We start from the raw sequence: 20,197 nt of genomic DNA, 5'->3' as shown, positions 1-20,197 counted from the left end.
AGCTGGCCATGCATGGATTTCTGTTTCAATTATGCTGCCCACCAATCAACCAGGCAGCACAGCCAGCAGCCCCTGCCGTGGGCCGTGAGTAGTTATTATAATATCAATGGGTGCGAGGTGTGAAAGCCCGTGAATTTATTCATTCGCCTGTCTCTGTTTTGACAACTTCGCCTCGTCCGACGATATATGCCCGTCATTGTATCACGCAAATCGGATTAAGATATTTCGTATTCGTTTGCCACATAATTGAATAGCCATGAGTGCGTGTATCTGTGTGCGCGTGTGTGTGTGTGAGTCTGTGTGTGAGTGCTTGAGCTGCACGCAGTAAATGAGAAGCAAATTTAAAATTTTACACTTGACTTAGCATTGTTGTCCTGTCATTTCACACGCTTGCCAGAGATTCCTCACAGTATGTCACACACACACACTCTCTCTCTCTCTCTATATATATATATCTCTCTCCCCTCTTCATCTGTGTGTGCGCCACAGCGATAAATTGTTTTTTACCCTCCGATCATACATAAGCTCGAGTTTTCTTTGATAATATTTAAAATCTTTATTTTGCTCACATTTTATATTTATTTCAATGTCAATTTTGATTTTTGATTTTGCTTGCCACTTAAATGCTAACATAGCGTTACATACTCATACATACTTAGTATCATAATAATTACATACTCATAATTCGTAATTTGTTAAAGTAATTACATACGCATGGCTCTATAATTGGGTAGATATGTCAAACATTGACTGGGCAACATCATTGGGCTTCGTTGGCTACGAATTGCAATATAATACACGAACTATATACAGGCGGGAGACTAAACAACACTTAAAGCAGTTTCGTATTTACAATGCGTCGGGCCGTCGCGCCTCGGGGGCGGCGTCCTTGGCTCGCTTTTCGAAGATTTGCAACAAACGCTGTTGCATCTTGCAATTTTATGAGTGCGAGTGGCTCAAGTGGTGCGCGCCGAGGGGGTGGAAGTAGGGCCCGTATGGCGGATAGGGCACGGCGTGCGGATAGAGCAGGCTACTGGCATACGCGCCGGGCCCAAATGATCCGCCAGTGGGAGGCGGCAGCGTCGGGCTATTCACATCCATGCCCGGATTCTGTTTTTTCCACTTGGTGCGTCGATTCTGGAACCAGATTTTAACCTGCAAAGGCCACAAAAATACCAAAACTCAGCAAAGAGTCCCAGGGCAGCAGTCAGGGCCAGTAAATGCTCACCTGCGTCTCAGTCAGGCTCAGGCTGAGCGCCAAATTCAAACGCTCGCACACACTTAAATAGCGCGTTGTCTTGAACTTGTTCTCCAGTGAAACCAGCTGCTCGTAGGTGAAGGCGGTGCGCGCCCTACGCGGCTTGGACCCACCGCCGCCGCCACCGCTGCCGGACTTGCCATCGCCATTGCGACTGCCGCCCTTCTTTGAGTCAGTCTCGCTGCTGGGATCGTCTATGTCGCTGCCATCGTCGCACATATCGTCCTGATCCATGTCATTGAGATCCTGAGCTGCAAGCGCAAGAGGATAGGAAAAGTTGAAATACAAAATAGTTTTTTTTTTTTTTTGCTTAATTCTTTTTGCATGGCGATAGCTTCATCAATCAATTGAACTGACTGACCCCTTGGGGCCAGGCGTGATTTGCAAATGGAAATCAATCACTGCGCATCGTTGTAAGTTAATTGGAATCTTGGGCACATGCTGCCGCACATGTGTATATGGGCGGTCCAGTTGGGAACGCGCAATTGATTGCAGTGATGCGGCAATCAAAATTCAATTAACGCACGCCAACCACTGTCCAAGGCATATCGATTACCCAGCTGACTCCGTCTGGTACTCTTATATAGTCATAAAGTATATACTAACTACTGATTGGGTCATTCATTATTATTGTGCAAGCTCTATTGGTGGCATAACAAACGATGTAACTTTGCTCAAAATAAGAGCTAGAGAAAGAGAGACAGAGAGAGGAACTCAGCAATTCTCAGTGAGAAAGGCGCTTAGCGGAAACGGAGCTGCAAAGTGCATACGTCTGGTAATTGGTCAACATGATTGGCCATGTTTGCATGTAATTAGCCTGGCCATGACTACCTAGCAGAGGCAGAGGCAGAGGCAGAGCCAGAGCCAGAGCCACAGACAGCGCGCCAATTAAACAGAAAATTAACATGAACGCTTCATTTAATATTTAACGATTTTACTGACCGCCGACTCTGTCTGCTCTTTCAAATGCAAATGGCTCGAATGTCGCCTGTCGCACTGGTAATGGGCTGTGGAGTGTTTGCAGCCACTTTGATATGCATTAATGGCACATTAGATGCCCGAATATCATCATCATCATCATGAGCATCATCATCATCATCATCATCAATACCCATTGAACGGCTCCGACGAATGACGCTGACCACAATTGGTTTGAGTCAATTGAATTAACTGGCCCGTGGGGCGGCACTCCACCAGACGCTTAATGCGTCGACAAACAGACGCGAAAAAGTCGAAAGGTCTGTGCAGACGATGCGAATGGTGTTGGGGTTGGGGTTGTGATTGAGGATGGGGATGGGGTTGGCGCCCAGCATTGTGTACCGCTCTGAAAGGGTGTTTGCGCCCTATAAACAGCCAGCCACAACCGCAGCTGGTTAATAAGCGCTGCCCGAGCTGGCGGGTATGCCGGCGCGCTTTTCTAATTAGGGTAACTAGCCGTCCAGTCAGTGCAACAAGGCGTATACGTGTTGTCTGGCAACCGTTTGGATGAAGAGTCAGCAAAAGAGTTACGTTGAGTATGAAATGATATTTGAAATATTCTATTTATGCTAAAATAATTCGAAACTAAAAATATTGTATTTGAAGTATTAATAAATTCTAGTTAAAAATGTTGGTTTTATGTAAATGTAATGCATAAAATATATACATATATTGTATATAATCATATAATCAGTATATTTAAATTCTTGGGAATTTGGTTGATTATACATCAAAATATATTTCCAGATAATTTTATATTAGGCACACCCTTATAATGCGGCAAACGTTACTCTGTCGCAATTAGTGAGAGAGTAATGCTCGTTTATTATATCTCTGCTCATTTAACAGCACTTTCATTTACATTTACAGCTCTTGCTTACTCTTCCGAGGTACTTCAAATGTCAAGCTGGCTGCTCTCAAGTAAGTGTAGCGCTTATAAGTAATTTTCATGTTATGCCATAACATTAAAGATAAGACTCATATGGCTGAGCAGAAAAAAAGGAATAGATGTACACCTACTCATATACTCTATGCCCAAATTGTCGACAAGATTCAGCGAGCTAATCAGAATTAACATGATATAAAAAGCGAGGCGAAAGAGGAGCTTTGAAAGTATTTTCAAAAACTAAATCTCTTGTACGCTAATTGGAACGTTAAGAATGAGTTATTTTATTCGATAATATTATGTAATTTTATATAATATTCGGAAAATAAAATTATGTGAAATAAAAGTCTGGTAGTATAAAATAATATGCATGGAAACTGATGAGGACAATTGAGTTTATATACGTCATGGTTGTGTCTCATCTACAAGTATTTTTGCTAAGCTTAGAATATAATAATGTATTCAATTTATATATTATATACATCTCTTTGCCTATAAAAGTTTCATGCCAAGATACTTTACATAGCTTAAACCCTAATAGAAACTGTCTAAAGTCAATTGCGTTTCTCTTTCGGGTTTCAACTGAATGAGAAAACTTTTACATACTTTGTAAGGGTATAAGCAGCATATAAAAAAGTCTACATGACAACGTATAATTTTAAGCCATAATCTTAATTATGAAATCTGAGTGTTAATTACCATACACACATGTACGCATACACACACACACACACACACACTGGGAGAGACTCGGCAGACAAAATGGCTTTTAAATTTGGGTTCGAGCATTTTTGGGTTTCGGGCGGCTTCATTGTCGCAATCATTATAATCGCATACGCTTGGCCAATGCGACCCCGGGGAGCATTTGTCGTCTCATTTTGCCATTTTCATAAAATAATAAATGAGTTGCTGATGACGGATATAAAAAGCCGAGCCGAGCCGAGACTACGAAAATTGTCGCCTAACTTTACAGAGCTCACAGACACGCACACAAATCTGCAAAGCTCCCCAGAGCGCCAGCAGCCAGCAGCCAGGACTCTGCGACCAGCAATATACACCAATACATGAATACAAAGTATGTTATATATATACACACACACACACATTTATATTTATATGTGTGTGTGTAGGGTATATAGAGATGCATTGGCGTTGGCCATGCGTGCGAGCGAGAGCGCTAGCCTGAGCGCCAAATTGAGTGCTGAAAAGAATAAAAGTTTTCGCAGCCATTTTACTTTCTCGGGGGTTGGTTGGCAGCCGCAGCCGTTTCTCTCCCCTTGCCAGCTGGCAGCTAGCAGGGCATGGCCACCCACAGTTAAATGTTGCCACATAACCATTTTATTCGACCCAACCCCAGACAGCAAGTACATCCCCGCCATGCTCTGTGAGCCCACTTAGTTATCGCATGTTTTTTCATATGACTTTTGGGGCGCATTTTTTGTGCTGCTCGAGCATAATGCCGACTAGAGTGTGTTTGTGTGAGTCAGTGTGTGTGTGTGTGTGTGTGTGTGTGTGTAGATATGGTAAATTTCTAGCTATCCATGCTGCTATCCATGTTGTTTTTATTTTCTCCTCTGCCTCTGTCCCCGTCTGGTAGCAAGTGTATGTGTTTTGTATTGTGGCTTTCAGCGCAGCTTTTAGTGCATTTGCTAGTTGTGTGCTTTTGGCAGAGTTTTGTTTTGCATTTTAAATGATATGCAAATTGCTGTGCGCCCAGTGGCCGGCGACCCCAGCGAATGGCGCCTTAGAGAATTGCGCGCTGACAAATGCAGCGTATGCGTAATATATGTAAATTATTAAACGTCATGCACACACAATGCATCCGCTGTGATCCGATAAGATAGAGAGAAAAAGAGAGAGAGAGAGAGCAGTGGGTGGAGCATGAATGAGTGAGGCTGTCATAAAATCCAATTAGTTGCAAAGACAAAAGGCCACATAATTACGCTAATATAGAGTGAAGCGACCAGCAGCAACATTAGCACCTCCCAGGTCATAAAATTAAGTGTCTGATAGGGCAGGCACTCTGTATGTGTGTGTGTGTGTGTGCGTGTATTTGCATGTTGCCGGGACAGAGCCATTGAAGCGGCTAATGAATGTGCGGTAATTAAGTACCTTGCTAATTAATGACTACAGCATCACCAGGCAACAATCGTTGAATCGCAGGGCGCAAACAGTGCGTATGCGTAATGTGAACAGTCAAGTCGTCCGTCCGTCTGTCTTTGCTACTACTCGCTGTCCCTTTGCTGTAAACTTCAACTGACTGAACAGACGGCCAACAACAATGGTACGCACACCAACACGAACACGACCAGCTACATAATCATTGCCAGCATCATTATCCTGGTTGCGTTCCCACTTTGGCCCCTCGCCGCCTTTCCTGTCGTCCTTTCTGTTGTCGCCGCCGGCGCTTGGGGTCGTTGGCGCGGCCATTCAGTCTGTTTTATTAGCAGTTATGTTCGAGTACTGCGACGCCACACCCAACAGCAGCCAACTCCACGTCCGGCGCCATTGATGAAGCTAATTGTGTTTTATTAACACAAACACAAATGCACAAACAGCAAACAGTCACACAAACAGCCAACAACAACAACAAGAACAACAATAACAACACACAAACACTACCAGCCGGAGCAGCAGCAATGGCCGATAATTTGTTGCTGATAATGATGTTGTTTTTGTTGCTGTTGCTGCTGTTGTTGTTGTTGTTGTTGCTGTTGTGCTCTGCGCCATTTTCACTGTTGATAATTTCGTACATAAGCGCTTACCGAAGTGGCCAATAAAGCGAGTGGCTTGTTTGTGTGCGTGTGTGTGTGTATGTGGGTGTAAATGCGCGTGTAAATGTGAGTGCAACCAGCACTTTGGGCAAACTAAATGACTGACAAGCTGTGTATTCTCATTGTCAGTCGTCGCTAACATTGATTAAAGATAAACAATTGTTCATTTTGTGTTATCAAAACTTTTCATTTTGATTGACTTTCGATTGTAAATCATTCGATACGAATTATGATTAATCGCCAGGCGCTACTATTGAATTTTAATATTATATCTTTTGTTGACTCCTGCAGAACTACTCAAGAGTCTTCCGAGTTGATGAAAATGATAAGTTGAATTGGAAATTTATCTGGATTGAAGCCAATTAGTATTTAATTTATCATATTTCATCGCTAAAGTATGCAATTCTATCTATCTTAATAGATTTTGAAATATGTACAGAATTTTGTCACCTCAACTTTTAGCATATCTAAGAGTTAATAATTCTCCTCGACTTTCATGAAATGTTTTTAGCTTGGACTGATAATAAAATGTCTTATGAAAATTGTGTTGAATAATTTACAATTCGGGCTTTCAGCTTCCCCAATTATATATTATGAAATTTCGTTTCAATTTAGTTTTGCTTTAGTAAAATCTTTAAAAGTCTACGATATTTAATATTGAATTATGATCTACAAAATTTGATAGTTTCGACTCAAATTTGGCAGTTTTCAGAGTCATCAAAGGGAGTTTATTAGCTTTCAGTGATGTTGGCATTGAAAATGAAATGTATTTCAATTTAATTAATTACTATTTGGCTTATTAGTTATATATAAAAAGCAATATTAAACAATTTGTAATACATTTTGGTTCTGTATTAATTATAAATCTCTCAAATATTTAATAGTTCAATTTAAAAAAAAAAATTTAATATTTTCAGCTTTTAAAAAATCGATGAGCAATTTTCACAGACATAAAAAACTGTTTATTCCCTACAACTGATGTGAGTAAATAAAAAATAAATACAGAATGTATTAATATACCATTCGATTTTTCAATCATTAAACGAAGAACATTATGAATTTTCTGTCTATTTGGAGGTTTTCTTTTTATATTTGCTTAGCTCATAGCTTAGCACTTAATCGTAGTTTTTTCTCTATTCTCTATTCATAGTCATAATCACATTATGAGCCTTGGGCAAACAAAGCGATTGCAAAACTTGACTTTTTCCGTGTCCTGCGTGACTCACGGAAATGCTTCGCTTCTGAATGCTCTCGTTCTACCTATCCACTTTGTTTTCAAACGTTTATTTTGGCGCTTTGCCGCAGCTTAGCAGTTCGGCTCTGATGATGCTTTATCCGAGCACAGCCAGCGCCCAGCCCCACACAGATCCTATTGCCAAGTTCACCACACAGCTTCAATCAAATTTGCAAATTTTTATTTGAGGAATTTCTTTGGAGCGAGCGAAGCATGAAAATCAATTAATTTTCAGCAAAATGTTAGCCAACAGCTAGCAAAGGCGAAAAAAGATGAAAAAAGTAAAGTAAAAATGGAAGAAAAATAAAAAATTCAAATGGGAGCAGCCCAATACACCGGCTGCACAAAATCTGGCAAAAAGAAATATCGTAAAATTCCACACAGCAATTGCTTTTCCCAATTAAAACATCAATCAATCAATTAAAACAAATTCCATGCAAAATCCCCACTTGAATATGAGTGCAGATTTCAGTCTAAACAAGTTTTGTTCCTCACTCGTATTGTTTGCACACTTGTTTACCCGGCGAATATGCTCAATGTATGTACATATATAGGTATATATATGTATACATATATAACTGCTTTCATAGTACCAACGTACGAGCGAGGGTCTACGTGACTTACGTATGAAAACAGGCAAAACAAAATCTCTGCTCTTTCAAAATGGCAACTTTACCTCACCTTCTCTCTCTCTCTCTCTCTCTCTCACTCTGTGTGTGTGTGGGTGGGTATAAAAAGTAACAAAATCAAAATCAAAACATTCCAAAAGCTACAGGCGGCAGTTTAAATACAACCCGCCCACCCACACAATTGCACAGAGGACGGTGGAATAAAGTTGGCTGTTTGGAATAACAAGTGGAGGCAAGTGGAAAATGTTTTGCTGCTTCCTCTGCCCAACTGCACACACACACACGCACACATGCATGTGTGTGATATGTATATGTGTAAATGCTTAGGCGGAAGGCTGTGCACGAGATTCCAATAGGAGCGCACACAGACAGAGCCATGATGCTTGCTTTTTGAGCTACACTCCAGCCAGACACTCACCAGACATATCCTCGCTGTGCTCGTCGTCCAGGTGATCATGCATGTCCTCATCCCGATCGTAGCTCCACTGGCGCGGATGCCCGAAAGGCGGCGCAGTCGCTGGCAATTTGCTGCCCGTGAACTTATTGGGATCCAGGATGTTCTCCACGGAGAAGGCGAGGCGCTTGGTGGCCTCTCTGTCGCTGGCTCCACTGGTGGAGGCGGTGCTCGCACTGTTCGCGCCATTCGGCACGGAGCGCGTCAGATCCACTGGGCAGACCTGATTGAAGAGCAGGAGTAGAGCAGGACAAGCAAAGCTGAGCATGGAAAGACCCGAGGATAGCCAATGTGAGCGTTCAGAACTTACCGACGGCGTGCTGTGCGATCCGGAGCCATCGTTGCTTTCCTCGTCGTTGCCATCCACATTGAGCTCTTCGCTGGTGTCGCTGCGCGCATAATTAGCGGCGGCAATCTGGCGAGATGTGGCTGCCGCTGCAGCTGCTGCTGCCGCCAGGCCGCCCAGCTGTATTCTGAAACCGTAATCGCTCAAGTCGCGACCAGGGGGCGAGACGGAGGCGGAGCTGGTTGAGGCGGCGGTGGATGTGCTGGGCGCTTGGCTTTGACTGGAGCGCGCGGCAACCGCGGCCACCAGCTTAATCCGCTCCAGATCCATCTCATTGGCGGATGTCGGACTAATGCTGCCCATCACTGGATGCGGACCGGCGCCCAAGTGCAGCTGCATTGCCTGTGGCGGCGGTGGCTGTGGCTGTGGAAGCTGTTGGTGCTGGGGCGGTGCTGCCAGCGCTGGATGCGATGGATTTGCTGGTGCTGCGGTGGTGCCCGAGGGCGAGTCCCTTTGCGGCTCGGAATGTGTCGTTTGGCAGCTGCCGGAGCCAGCGCCTGTGCCTGCGCCTGTGCCTGAGCCAGTGCTGGGTGATGTGGGTGGCGACAGTGGCGATGTGGCTGGCGAGGGTGGTGCAGTGGTGTTGCTGGCATTGGCTATCGCTGCAGGTGCACGCAGGTGGAATACAGCGGCTGCTGCATGATGCGGATGTGAGTGGGCTGAAGGGTGGTGATGGTGGTGCATGTGCTGCTGCTGCTGCTGCTGATGGTGGTGGTGCTGGGCGGCAGCGGCTAGAAACTGTGGATTCTGCAGCAGATGCGGATGCTGTTGCAACAGTGCGGCATGTGGATGCTGCAATGGCTCCGGCCGTGCCAAGTGACGCACTGCGCTCAGCTCCAGCAGCTTTCGCTGCTGCGCTGGCAATGGGAAGACGCCGACGCCGACGCCGACTCCCGAGGCGGGCGGTGACTGTGAGCGGCGCACGTTGCTCTTGTTGTTGTTGGCCAGGTTATTGTTGTTGTTATTGTTATTGTTGTTGTTGTTGTTGGTCTTCTCCTTGTCGGCATCTTCTTGTGTGGGCGTGAGGCGACTGAGCATTCCCGCACTCTCGTTGCTCATCTGCTTCAAGCGCTCAATGGAGTAGCGCAGCTCCTGCTCCTGCTTGGCCGCCTGCCCACTGGCGGCTATGATAAACTTGGGCAACTTGGCCACGGGAGCGCTGATGGATGTGCTGGCACTGGTCGCAGTGCTGGACACCGACACCAGCTCGGCGCCCACATTGCTGCCCACGTTGGCCAGATCGGGCGAGGTGTTTGACTTGGGCGAATCCGGATTCGAATTGGGACTCATCAGGCCGCCGACGGCCGTGGGCTGTGCCCCGATGCTATCGCTAGGCTTTTGCACTGGTGACTGCAGCATCACCATATCGCTCGCTGCACTTGTCTCTGGGCACTTTACCACACTGGGTGAGTTCACTTGAGCACTGTCTATGCAGGTATTCACTATTGTGACTCACTATTCACTATTCACTGCTAATTGACTTCACTTGTTCTGTTCGCTTGCCGCGCCGTGGTGTTGTCACCTTGATTGCAGCCAATCGACTGTCACTGATGCCGGCGCGTATCTCTCAATATCTGCAGCTGATGTTGCTGATGCTATGATGCTGTGATGCTGCTGATGCTATTAGTTCTTATTGTTGTTGTTGTTGTTGTTGTACTTTTACGCTTATCGCATTGCTTTTGAGCGTAATCCGCGCGTGCGACACTCTGCTCGCAGCCGGGGCTGAAACGGAAATGGAAATGGAAACGGTAATGGGAATGTCAATAGTATTGCTCGACACAGTGTTTGAGGGTTGCTGCTGCCCGCTCGCTGCTGCTGTCGCAGTCGCTGTCGCTGTCGAGTGAATCTTGAGTCCAGATGCTGTGGCAGTGGCTGTGGCTGTGGCTGCCGCTGGCCCGTGGCAAGTCAACTAAATGGAAAGTGAACAAATCTGTTGCGGCGTATGTCGAGCTCGTTGCTCGTCGTGTTGGTGGTGGTGGTTGCTTTGAGTGGATCGGCTTTGCGCTCATATGCTCTCCTGCTGCTGCTGCTGCTACGTCTGCTCTCTTTGTACGTACTGCACACGCCCCCAGCTGATAGTTTGAGTGAGTTGTGTGATTTGAGTGAACTGGCTCCTCCCTCGCGCCATGCTCCGGCTGGACCTAATCTCGGCTAGCATCTAATGATTTAATTTGCCTTGTCCTCGTTAGCAAGCGTAATGGTCTGTTCCTAGGTCTCGGCAGCACTGGGCATACCCACCCAAGTGCCCACATACGCAAGCTATCTTGCTCTTCTCCAGCTGCCCTCCATCAACTCAATCGCTCTACCCTCTCTCTCGCTCTCTTTCTGTCTCTCTAATACACACACACGCACTGGGATATAAGCTGCTGCCCAGCTTTACGTAGTTTTTACATTTCGTCTACCCCGTCCCCCGTTCAATTGCCATCCAAATATGCGCTCGAGGATGTGAGTAATTGTCAAATTATTTAGCGCAAAAATTGTTTGCCTTTGCGCTCCGTTGGCTTCGAAATGGATCTGAGCTTTTTATATTTCAAATGTGCGCTGTTTCATAAATGTATATATAAATATATGTATATATATATAAATATATTTTTTTTGTTCGTCCCTGTGTTGTTGTTCTTTGCTTATGCCTGGTTTGTTCTTAGTCATATATGCATGAATGCTTTGTGCTCTTGTGGCTGGCAACCGAGAACCCTGCCAATGCCAGCAGCAGCCGCAGGCAGAAACATTCCGCTTGCCAATTTTTACAAAGCCTAATTGAATTCATGCTGCATTCTAGTAGCTAATCAGTTTGTTAATTAGTTGTTAATCATTGTAAGTAATAATTGTCGTTTCTTCTTAGTTTTGACAAGCAGCTATAAGTCGTTTGCTTGACTCGTCGACTCTTGACGTCGAGTTGATGATTTTTTCCTTGTAAAACTCAAAGCAATCAGCCCATGTTTGCTTGACTCTCGCTCAAGCTGGCCTTTACCCTACTCATTCTCTCTCTCATTCTGTCTGTCTCTCTCTGTTTTACTCTCTCCTTGTATGTGTATGAGTGTGTGTGCGTGAGTTTCGCTTCTCAGTTTACAGAATGGTTTAAATTGAACAAAAATTTATATGCGCTTTGCACAGACAATTTAATATCGCATCCAATTTGCGGTTTATACGCATCGTAGCAGCGGCCCGCATGGACATCAAGTGGGTGTGGAAAAAGAAGAAGAAGAAGTAGCAGAGACAGAGCAGTACATAGAGGGAGACAGAGAGCGCAAGAGTGAGTGAGATACAGAAGAAAAGAGAGCGATGTATGTATAGAAGGAGAAGGCAGCAGCTAAGTGGATAGCCTGCTGATAGCCTGGTTGGTTAGTGGCCGTGCTCATGGTCGTGGGTTTGAGCGCACAATGGGGCGTATAAGTGACATCGTTAAGTGGACGCAGGACAGCGAGGATGCTGCTTAATGAACTTCGACGGCATGCCCTGCACACCGTTGCTCATAGTCCGATCGTCCCAGTGTGTGCTGCCCCTCCGGCGCCCGTCGGCTGACGGCATTTTCTTACTTCTGCTCGTTCCGTTGACTTTGTAGTTGCTTCAGCTTCTTCTTCTTTACCTACTTCATATTCCTTCTTCTTTTATTTTAAATCTTTTGCGGGGCCAACGCCGGCGGAGCTGGGCGCTCGTTAGCGCTACTCGGCTTCGCTCCTCTATAATTAACCACAAAATGAGGGGAGATGGCATTCTTAATGAGCAGCTTGTTATGCCATTTTCGTTTTAATTACTTTTAAGATGCTTGTTACCAACACCAGTGCGGCAGCTCAGCGCTGTAATTGGTCCATTGATGAGGCTGACTGTAACATATACATGTGTGTGCGTGCTTGTGTGTATGTGTGTGTGTTTGTGTCTGTGTCGCACACTGTGCAAATTGGCTGTGCGTTTTGCTTAGTTTACTTGAGAAGGCAACGAGCAAAGCAGCTTTTGATGCTTCGCCGACCAAGCGTAGCCGGAAAGTAGGCTACAGCAATGGCAATGGCTTTCGTTTCAGAATGCACACGTCATTTTGTGGCAGTGTATTAAGCGCTTTACCCTTTTACATGCAAAATTAAATGATGCGCATACGCACGGTAAAACCGCAAATTATTTTAATTGCCTGTCTCGTCATTATTCATTATTTAAGTGCGCCCAAACAGACGATATACACACACGTGTGTGGGTGTGTGTATGTAAAATGTTATGTACGTTCACACACACACACACAGACACAGACAAACGCACAGAGAGACCGATTTGGGCGGCCCGCCAGACACACACAAGCCGCTGTTTACATAGACATGAAACTTTTGCGCGAAAAATTGCCGACGCTTTCCACAGCTGCTGCACACTATCACTTTCTCGCTCTCTCTCTCTCTCTTTCGCTCTCTTATTGTCTTTGTCTTTATCTCTTGCCCTGCTGCTGTCTTTGTTGCACTTCGGCCATGGTATTGCCATCTCACTTGCACATTTAATTAGTGAAAATAAGTATTAAATGAGCAGCTCTTGTTAAAATAAATAGTGCATGCAAAGGCAGGCAGCAGTTGCGTCTCCCCAGCCAGCCCCACAGCTCCATTGCCCTGACGCCCTTTGCATTGGCTTTCAACAAGCTTTCGAAAGATTTACAGCTAATTAAAAGGCGAATGTGCATAAGGAAAATCGATAATCGGCGCAAAGCTGCTGACCTCGCGACAAGCGAGCAATTAAAAAAAAAAAAAAGAAGAAAAATTACAATTGCGGTCAGACGCGTAATTATGCGCTAATTGAATTATTTTCCATTTATTCGCGGCTTTTGTTCCATGCGCGATTCTCGCCAATTCTCGTGGGCCTAAATTGCACGAATTTGTTGCATATTTGAGTATTTGTATATTTAATGATGTGCACTGTCCAGGTGCGAGCGAGATGCCACGCTCGCCGCCAGCCTCTCACTCTCATGTTTGGCCTCTCTGTTTATTCGGCCATTTTGTTGTTTGCACTCCACTTGCCGAGCGCCCCACGTTAATTTGTTTGACTAATTAAACTAATGAGCGTTCAAAGTTAATACATAAATTAGTCAGTCAGTTGAGCCATTCCAGCTGCCAGCAGTGGGCAGTGGGCGGCTGAGCCTGGGGGGCAGTGGGAGTGGCTTATCGAGCAGCGGCAGCAGCTGTGTGTTGACTAAGCTTATTGCAATTTTGATTACGGTTTTGCAATTAATTGCCTATGGCTTTGCGGCTAAAGGATTTATAACTCTGTTATTGTAAATAAATATACGATATATTGCTAAATATTTGACAACATCCTTTGCCAGCTGTTGGCTTACTGAAATTTTAAATAATACATATTTTTAGGGAAAAAAAATTAAAAATATTTCAAGTGAACCAGTTCAACATTTATCAAATTTTTTTTTTAAGAACTAATATCATGTAAAAGTAGAAAAAGTTTGAGCTAAAGAAAGTTGAAAACTTATTTTTTAATAAATAAAAAGAATCATATATAAATAAATAAATTATTCGATTTAAGTGATTTATTATTCTATATATTATTTATAAGAAAATATGTAGAATGTATATAATATATTAGAGATTTCTTTAATATGGTATATTTTTTGCAGTCTTCATATAAATAAGAAGCTTATTATCTTCTTTGTAGTCAGATATATCTCTATCCTGCTGCATAAACATATATACATAAACATGTATTTATGTTGATAACATATCTATCGACCTCTCTAGCTCGAGGATAACAGATGCTGCTGCTGTTGCCTGAGGCATTTACAGGCAAATTAAATATGCTGCGCTAATTCCTCCATCAATTTGCAGCTCATTTCACATGCCAACGTATTTGGCCGGGCTTCGTACGTGCGAAAACCCAAACGCTGGCCGGATTGCCGCCGGCTTATGTGTCGGTCGGGCCAAGCGACTAGATGCCCGAAACTAGTTTGCATTCAGGCTGTAATTAGAAAATTTCCATGCTACACGTGGTGCGTGGCGCTGGTGAAATGAAAACAAAAACAGAAACGTGCTAATTGCAAATTAATTATGCACGATATTGAATTTGCACTAAACGCAAAGCGAAATGTGCCGAACCTGGCCAGACGAAATGGTCAGAAATGGCGAGCGCAGCTTGTACAAGACAAGAAAAAAAAAAAGAGGCGCTAAGTGGCTCCGACGACGTGATTTGCATGAAATGCAATTAGATTTTAGGTAAATGAGTACTGGCAGCTTCCTGCTAGTCGGCGTCGGTGTTGTTTTGTGGGTGGTGCGCTAATGGCTGACACACTTAAGCAGCAGCAGCAGCAGCAGGAGAGGCAACAGCAACAACAACAACAACAAGCGCTTGCGCTGTCGCTGAAACAGAAGCAGCGACGGAGACAGCAGCAGAGGAAGCCGCATATAAACAGCTAAAGTGTTAATTGCCATAAATGCTTGTCATTGTAGCGGTAAACGACAGTAGATATTTGCCACGCTGCTACTGCGCCAGCGCCCACACACACACACACACACACACACACACACACACACACACATACAGACATACACTCACGCACATTGCGACAAGAGCTTTGCACGAAGCTGAGCCGCGCACGTCTGAGCATTGCACTCAAATGAAGGAAATGAACTGCTAAATTATGCACGCGATTTAACCCTCATTTCGTTGGCCGCACTCTGGCACCCGCACGACCGCAGCCCACACCCCGTTATGCCGCTCTCAGCGCAGGCGCGCTCGCGCACTGGCTCTCATCTCGCCGAACTCACTCAAAGGCCGTCTGGTGGCCACGCCCCTAGCGCCCGGTAGCGCCAACAGCCAATGAGCGTCGCTCAAAATTGAGCGACTCGCCTTGCGCTCAATTTGCCAAGTGACTTTTTCCAATATGGCCGCCAGCTGCGCTCACTCGCTCGAGCGCTGAGTGGAAGAGCGAGTAGGAGAGAGAGAGAGAGAGAGAGAGAGAGAGAGGGACAGTGTCTGAGTGTGAGCGGCGCTCTCGCTGTGGCCTGGCATGGAACTATTTCAGACTTTTGCACCTTTTATTTGGCCATTTGTGTGTAATTTCGGAAAATGTTGGCGACATTATTGTCGCCCGCACGCCCGCCTCGTCAGCATCTGGCTCTGGCAATGGGTCTGGGCTTGGGGTCGCACGCTTAAGTGTCCTCGAGGGTACTTACTTCGTTAGCAGAAGTTTCTCGCCTCGTTCCATTGTTGTTGCGGTGGCTGCTGCTGCTGTTGCTGCTGTTGCTGCTGCTGCTGCTGCTCTTGTCGTTTTGCGGATATGTCTCTTATTTTCATAACTGTAAATTGCTTTAGATATTAAGTCTGCTGTGCTGACTGCATGGCTTGGAGGCGGGCCATGGGTCGCCGAGTTACCGCGTTGACAGCTGTGTACTGGGAGAGTGCGTTTTTCTAATAAAGCTCTTGTTGCCAGAACGTTACGACAAGCTCTTGGAGCATTTGTAGTTGTACGCACACACCTACATATACATGTATGTATGTGTATATAATAGTATGTCAGTATAGCTGCGTGGGCTTATAAGTGTGACTGTCTTGTGGCAGCTGCTTAACAAACTTTGTTTGCTCCTGATATCCGACTAAGTGCCTCAGGCTCTATTACGAAATAAATTTACATTTTGGCTAGGCGAACTTATTAGCCAAACAAGAGCAGTGATAATAATGGTCTATACCGTCTAAAAACCTCTGCAAATATACGACATTAACTTAATCCCAATCAAAATATACGACTGAAAGGCACTTCCTACATAGCTCGAGTCGAAATGAATGCATAAATACGCCAAACAAACGCGAAAATAAAGATTTTTAATATGCGCAAAATTGAGACATAAATTAAAGGCACATAATGCTCATTAAAAGGCCGTAAACGATGCACGCACAGCCTCAAAATGAAACACGAATGAATAAAGAGAACGGACAGAAAGACAGCAGCAGTCAGACAAGCAACAAACGAACACACATACACATACATACACATTTTTGGGGGCCTGTGACATTTGGCAGCAGATCAAAGAGCAATGGGTAGCTACATTTTGCTCATAATTTAATCGTTTCGAAATCTGAAATTAATTCATTTCGAAGCCGACTGCTTAGTCAAATCAAAATAAACTACGCGCAACGGCAACAGCCGCAGCAGCAGCAGAGCAGAGCACACAAATGCTAATTGGCAAAGTGAGAGCGAGAGAGACAATGAGAGAGCGGCAGAGTGTGAGAGCCAGACAGAGAGCGAGAGAGTATGGCAAAACCAAGAACGAGTCAGCCACCCACAGTGGCGGCGCTAAGTAGGCGGCGCATGGAAAGAGAGGCACTGAGTGAGACAGAGAGGGAGAGTGGGAGTGCCAGAAAGAGACGGGGCAATTGTGTCACATTTTTTACTGCGCGCGCAATTTAAGTTGAAATTTATGAATGTGACCCATGAAAAACAAAAGCAGAAGAGAAAGACAAAAAGAACAAGAAGAAGAATTGAGCAAATATGCACAGCGCAATGTGTTAAACGGCACATGTTATTTAAAAGCGCCTTAAATATTTGATTATTATTTTACTCTGGCATATATTTTAGTTTGAGTAGGCAGGGAGCCGAGCAGAGCTCAGCCCATTTGTCTTCGCTCAAGCGTGCAATATTTTTGGCATAAAGAAATTTGTTAATTTGTTTTTGGCTGTGAAATTAATGATAAAGAGCGAATACACACACACACACACAATCACACACGCACACATAGTCAGCTGCAAAACAAAGCAATAAACTACCAATATAAATAAAATACTTTTGTCTGCATGTGTGCCTGTGTGTGTGTGAGTGTGAGTGTATCTGTGTGCTGCACAATACATGCGCATCAAATATTTAGCAATGCTCACACGAGCTTAGATTGCATAATGCATATTTCATGAATGTTTTCGTGTTCAGCTCTTTTTTTTTCCTCCATCCACAAAGCAGCGCCACAAAAAGTGTTGAAAATAAAAATAATGTGAGGCGCTGCGCTAAAAAAATCCATTTTAAAGCCAATGCGGCAACAAAAGCAGGAGGCGGCCACTACAAAAACAACAGCCAAGAGCCAACAGCCATAACCACAGCAACAGCCACAGCAACAACAACAACAACAACAATGGCAACATCAATCCTTACAAATATGGTGCACTGGCAACAATGTACCAAAGCGAAAAGTCGCCTTCATTGTTGCTCGTCAGGATTCAGGATTTGAGTCGCTGCTCGGCTTGTTTGGCTTCCCGGCTGACTGGCTCACTGATTCTCTGCCAGCACAGAGTCCAATCCAGGCTATCCAGCCAAGTAGGCCGCAGCTCCATTCATGCAATTGATGATAATTCATCATTCGGTTTCATGATTTGTTTATTTGTACATTTGACAAGTCCCATTAGACAAAAGCTCAATTGCCTCTTGGCCGACTGCCGCGCATCATCGACTGTCCAAGGCCATAAATAATCCATTTTCAAATCAAACACAAGCACGGCTGAAATGTTATTATGAAGGGCATCTGTATTAATGATTTGGCATTGTTTCCGTGTCCCAAAGGTGTGAATGGCCCAGTAAGTTAAATAAATATTAAATATGTGAGACCCGGAATGCGTAAAACTCACTGAGCTGCAAGTAAAATTAGTTTATTAGCTTTAACGTATTCTATTCGAATTTGTATTGAAGTAATTGTCAATTAAAAGTGAAACTAAACTAAGAGTGAAACATTTCAAATACGACAGAACTAAACAAATAATTGTGCATCATTGAATATAATAGAATTATATACCGTCAGTCACAAAAGTATTCTCTCTTTTTGCTCGATATTAGCAGTGAAATTAATCCGTTTTTCATAAGATGGAATAAATTAAATATTTATCCAATTGAGTGTAACATAAATTTATATACTTGATTGCATTTAACGTTTAATTGCTGTCTTCATTAATTAATATAAAATGGTTGAATTATATATTTTTGTTTATTATTATTTTGTTATTAATGAAAATATAAATATTCATTGTTTCGACTCTTTAAGCTAGCTATTATCTCATATTATATTTCTGTTCAACTCTTCGATCGCTTCGCTTCATCAAATAGTCTGCATTCTTCACCTGATTTTCATCTCTCGCTTGTCATTCAAATTTATGTTTCACTTTTTTATGACAATAAAAAGAAAACAGCTTCCTTTAATAAGTTCATAAAGTATGAGCAGCACCCTAAAACTTGTTGTCTGCCACAACGTGCTGCCAATAGGCCGTGACTGTGACTGCGACTGTGAATGGGAAGGGGTTGGGGAAGGGGAAGCGGGCTGGCAATGCTGCATAAATGTCAGTGTCATGTGTCAAGCTGCGCCCCAAAAGCTTGGGGCTGCCCTTTTTATAGAAATTAAATGACTTTAGACAAAATATGAAACATAAACTCAACACTTCAATAACGAACGGGAACAATGTGTCAGGCTGCAGAAGGGAGCAACAACAACAACAGACTCGTTTTCTCTCTCTCTTTCACTCTCTCTCTTTTTTACCATGAATCGCAGACCACATTTGTGGCTGAGCAAGTCTTTTTAACACTTTCGCTGCGACAATGCGGCGACGGCAGTCGAGTTGTTAACATATTTTTAGTGTCATCTTAAAAATGTAAATTGTCGTAATCGTAAATTAATTTCATGGCCCATAAAAATGCAACACAGCAGCGACAGCCAAAGGAAACAAGAATCTTATCGATATCTGCTCATGTGTGTGTGTGTGTGTGTGTTTCAAAATAAGATTGATTCAGATATGAATACAAATGTCTCTCACATGAGCATCAGTTGGCTGAGCCGTTCGTCAATTGTAATGCGCGTTGTAAAAAAGCAAATGAATTTATTTAAATTTGACAAAATAAATATGCGTAGGCCACATTGTTGCCAGCGCCAAATGAATGTGACAAGATTCATGTAAAATGTAGAAATATACATTAAAAAGTCATAAAAACATTATATTCAGCTGTATCCTAATTAGCTGCGCAAATTATTTTCGTATACTCATTTTGGCCGCCTGCAAGCGATATTTGTGTCAACGCCTCGCCATAATTATGCGCAAAATAAAAGCCAGCAGCAGCAGCAGCAGCAGCAAATGTGTTGCGAATGGCGAAAGTCTTGTGATGCAGGCTAGGCTAGGCAATTAGAGGTGCTCCCTCCTTCTGTGGACCCAGCACAGGAAATGCCAACATATGTGCAGCTGCAGCAATTGTCTCCTTGTCGGCCATCAATGCATTCCGCATTCTGAGGTGTCAATTAAAAGCTGACATGGTCAGCCGGTCAGCTGGTGACTATAACCAGCACTCAAATTCATTTTTAATTGAATGTTTATATGCTTGAAATTGTTTTACTTAAATATGTAAATATCTATACAGAATTTTCGAATTTACATAATAAAATCTGAAATTAAAAAATTTTTAATATTAAAAATATAAAGTACATATAGGTTTTTTTAAGTTTTTAATTCTTTATTTATACATATATTTTTAATTCTTTATTTATAATTATTTTCTAATTCTTTTTTTATACATATACTTTTAGTTTATTTATTTATTTATTTTTTTTAAATTTGTATATTTGATTAAACAAAAACGTTTCTCAAATATAAAATACAAATATATATACAACATAATTCTATATTTTTATATAAATTGTAAAATCAA

General features: G+C 43.4%; 1 protein-coding gene across 1 annotated transcript; it reads right to left on the bottom strand.

Moving 5' to 3' along the window:
• Positions 1-553: 553 nt before the first annotated feature.
• On the bottom strand, positions 554-10,713 carry slou (homeodomain transcription factor slouch). Its single transcript, XM_018017749.2, has 4 exons — positions 8,524-10,713; positions 8,178-8,436; positions 1,229-1,509; positions 554-1,155 (listed from the first exon to the last, which is right to left on the bottom strand). Exons 1-4 carry the CDS (start codon positions 9,922-9,924, stop codon positions 940-942), a joined length of 2,157 nt encoding a protein of 718 aa, XP_017873238.1. The 5' UTR covers positions 9,925-10,713; the 3' UTR covers positions 554-939.
• Positions 10,714-20,197: the final 9,484 nt, after the last annotated feature.

Source organism: Drosophila arizonae, chromosome 2 (genome assembly GCF_054131065.1).
Source record: "Drosophila arizonae isolate 15081-1271.41 chromosome 2, UAZ_ARI_1.0, whole genome shotgun sequence".
Taxonomy (NCBI): Eukaryota; Metazoa; Arthropoda; class Insecta; order Diptera; family Drosophilidae; genus Drosophila; species Drosophila arizonae.
This window is presented reverse-complemented; position numbering and strand designations above follow the sequence as displayed.